This window comes from Bos taurus, chromosome 23 (assembly GCF_002263795.3).
Source record: "Bos taurus isolate L1 Dominette 01449 registration number 42190680 breed Hereford chromosome 23, ARS-UCD2.0, whole genome shotgun sequence".
NCBI lineage: Eukaryota > Metazoa > Chordata > Mammalia > Artiodactyla > Bovidae > Bos > Bos taurus.
In genome coordinates this window covers 22,631,833-22,635,608 of record NC_037350.1, presented here as the reverse complement: position 1 = coordinate 22,635,608, position 3,776 = coordinate 22,631,833, and the positions used below count along the sequence as shown (strand labels likewise).

The window sequence follows — 3,776 nt, the reverse complement described above, 5'->3', positions numbered from 1 at the left end:
TAGAAAAATCCATAAATAGCATCTATCTCAGGCCATATGACTTTACATGGTGCATACTCATTACTCAGTTATGAGAGTGAAGAAGCTCAGGATTTGGTGGTGTGGACCCTGGCCCCACACTACTTAAGACTCCATTTCTACTCTACCAATCATCACATGTATGATTTGAGGAAATTACACAATCCCTCTGTGCCACAGTTTCCTCAGCTGCAAAATGAGAAGTTTCTATGTCATGGAAATTGTCATGAGGATTCAACTCATTAATCCCTATAAAGTGCTTAGAACACTGCCTAGCATGTAAGTACTCAAAAGAGCATGTGGCTGAAAATGTTGATATGTGCTTTCAATTAAAGAATAAAGAAGGCTTTAACCTCATTTTTGGCTTGTATAGCTGAAAATGAGTTCACATTTGGTTCTTTGAGGTCATAAGAGAAGTCCTCTATTTTCCTTTTGCTGTTTCACAATACTTAATGAATATCTGCTCAATCTTGAATGGCAGAATTAATCAGCATAGTAATCACTCTGAGAAAGCTATAAAAACAAGAGTTCATCTTTCTTTTATCAAAGAATAGCACACCTCTGTCATTTGAGCTCTGCCTCAACTTCACTCAAGGAACAATATCAACAATGAAGATACTTTGTATTTTCCTGACCTTTATCTTGACCGTATCCTGTGGTCCAGCAGGTAATTTTCCTTAACATGGGAAAAGAGGGAAGGACAACTGTTGTGTTGTTTTTTTTTAACAAGTGCTTTACTCTGGAAAATAAACCAAATTATAGTTAGGAGATCCTATATGAATTCACAATGTGATTCACTAATTATTTTGTGTGGAAGAAGAAATTAGTGGAGCTGAGAGTTGAGAATATAAAAGAAACCAGTTACCAACATGGTACAATTAAATCTGTTCATTGCTGTTTTTGATGAGACTATGACTCCTTATATACTTCATAATACTCTGTCTTTTTAAATTCAGTCTAAGGAACTGATATTATAGTTTTTGTCAAAATTAAGCTTTCTACTTCTATTGTTGTTGTTTACTTTTTTGTAGGCCCATGGACTGTAGCCCATTTGGCTCCTCTGTCCATGGGATTTCCCAGGCAAGAATACTGGAGTGGGTTGCATTTCCTTCTCCAGGGAATCTTCCCAACCCAGTCATAGAATCCACTACTTCTGGATTGCAGGTGGACTCTTTACCACTGAGCCACCTGGGAAGCCCAAGCTTTCTACTACTGGTCCAGTAACTTGTGGTAAGGGAGAGAGGTGTTGGAGTGGACAACTATTTAGAACACAAAATATGTAGACTATTTTATCCACATCATTTTGTCTTTACTCTTGAGAAAATGTGCACAGATTATTTATGAATATTCTATTTACAATAACAAAAAAGCTAATGGCAAAGGAAATATTGTTTGGTAAATAAGTACTTATGTTGTTTGTTGTTCAGTCACTAAGTCATATCCAACTCTTTGCAACCCCATGGACTGAAGCACATCAGCCTTCCCTGTCCTTCACTATCTCCTGGAGTTTGCTGAAACTCACATCCATTCATTCAATGATGCCATCCAACCATCTCATTCTCTGTTGCCCTCTTCTGTTCCTGTCCTCAATCTTATAAGCAATAAAATCCATATTTTTTAATATAGTTGCCTGGACATGATTTCAGGATCAAAATTATTTAACTCTATAAACAACTTTATTATTATCTATCTACCTAGTTATCCATCTACCTACACAAGATGGTTAAACCTTGATTCATGATCAAAGACACTTTTTCCTAGTTTTACAGAGGAAAACAAGAGAAAAAACAAAACAAATTGAAGAAAGAAAAAGACAGTGTTATCTTGTTCGTGGTGCTTGCAAGACGTCATGCGGCCAATGGGAATACAAATATACTGACTGCGATTTGGAGCCCTGCTGTGTTGCACGGGAATACGTACCACCAGTTCAACCCATTGCTATCACTAAATCTTATAAAACTGTAACTTACACTTCTACTATACTGTATAATACTGCCAATGCAAGTTATAATTCTAGTACATTACATAATACTACATATGTAAATTATACTTCTACTACACTACCTAATACTACAGATGTAAATTATACTTCTGCTACACTACATACTACCAATGCAAGTTATAATGACTTGCATCATAGTACGTAATAGTACAGATGTAAATCATAATTTTACTACACTGTCTAGTACTGCAGTGTAAATTATAATTCCACTATATAACACTATATTATAACAATATTATTAATAAAAATGAACTTTCTACCTTCTATAAATCTATTTTCACATGTTTTCTAGACTTCTGGAATATACAACTATATAATGACAGCTAGTGAGTTCAATGTTAGGTTAGTACCAGAGAAATAAAGAAGAGTGGCACCCTCTCCATTAAACCTGCAATAAGTTCTTCTCCACCCACATGGCAAACACCCTCCACACTTAATACTTCTCTTTACCTCTGGCCTGTGCAATAGCCTAGTTATTTTCACAAGATCTTTTAAGTATCAGCTATCAATCATGGTTTATGCTACCTTTCCACAGTTTCAGCAAAAATGCACTTGGGCCTTGGACATAAAGTCTTACACATTTTAGTCATGTAATAAGATCATATGATAATATAATTGTGAGAAAGAGCAACGAACAAAACTCACAAGGAGTAAAATGTGATGAGAATAAGAGCAAGTTAAAAATATTAGAAGATATACTTTTTCTTCTGATAGTAACAACATTTGGAAAATCACAGAAATGCTTAACGATAAAAATCATTTCTAATTCTGCCATCCTGTGCCACTATTTCTCATAATCAGTAACATAGGGAGCCAATACATGAGTCTTCTCTCCTGGTTCATAAGAGTTTATTTAATTCCTTCACCTTATAATTCTGTATTTAATATGTTTGTCCTCATCTTTGTCTTCAATAAATCTATTGTGTTTCCAGTTTTCCACATTCCACATTAATTTTATCACATTGTAAAGCTGTTAACATACACTGTTTTATGAATTATGAATCTTTCCATCAGTAAATGCTTGATATTCAGAATCTCAAGTCTCCACTGAGTGTATTTTTTACATGTAGCTAAAGCACTCCAGTGTTCTTGCCTGGAGAATCCCGGTGATGGGGGAGCCTGGTGGGCTGCTGTCTATGGGGTTACACAGAGTTGGACATGACTGAAGTGACTTAGCAGCAGCAGCAGAGCATACATCTGGAAGAAAAAGGTCAGAGCAAATGAAAACAGATTAGTCAATTTGAGATTTAAGAAGAAATGGTAAGTCTCAACTTTCTGTTTGCTATTGTTCAGTCACTCAGTTGTGTCCAACTCTTTGCAATTGCATGGACTGCAGCACTCCAGGCTTCCCTGTCCTTCACTATCTCCCTAAGTTTACTCAAACTCATGTCCATTGAATTAGTGGTGTCATCCAACCATCTCATCCTCTGTTGTCCCCTTCTCCTCCTGCTTTCTACCTTTCCCAGTATCAGGGTCTTTTCTAATGAGTCAGCTCTTCGCATCAGGTGGCCACAGTATTGGAGCTTCAGCATCAGTCTTTCCAAGGAATATTCAGGTTGATTTCCTGTAGGATTAACTGGTTTGATCTCCTTGCTGTCCAAGGGATTCTCAGAAGTCTTCTCAGCACCACAGTTCGAAAGCATCAATTCTTTGGTCCTCAGTCTTCTTTGGGGTCCAACTCACACATTGTTATATAGACACTGGAAAAACCATAGCTTTATCTATTTGGACCTTTGTCAGCAAAGTGGTGTCTTAG

The 3,776-nt window shown here is 36.6% G+C and overlaps 1 protein-coding gene across 1 annotated transcript; it reads left to right on the top strand.

Annotated features, from left to right (window-relative positions):
* The first annotated feature begins 549 nt into the window (after positions 1–549).
* DEFB113 (defensin beta 113) lies at positions 550–2,169 on the top strand. The gene is made up of 2 exons (XM_024983944.2): positions 550–685; positions 1,780–2,169. Exons 1-2 carry the CDS (start codon positions 628–630, stop codon positions 2,163–2,165), a joined length of 444 nt encoding a protein of 147 aa, XP_024839712.1. The 5' UTR covers positions 550–627; the 3' UTR covers positions 2,166–2,169.
* The last annotated feature ends 1,607 nt before the right edge of the window (positions 2,170–3,776 follow it).

What these genes read in the sequence shown, in the direction of transcription:
- DEFB113 (XM_024983944.2), top strand. Translation starts at nt 628, where the DNA reads ATGAAGATACTTTGTATTTTCCTGACCTTTATCTTGACCGTATCCTGT. An exon ending in CGTATCCTGTGGTCCAGCAG is followed by an intron (nt 686 to 1,779) that starts GTAATTTTCCTT and finishes ACTTTTTCCTAG; the next exon opens with TTTTACAGAGGAAAACAAGA.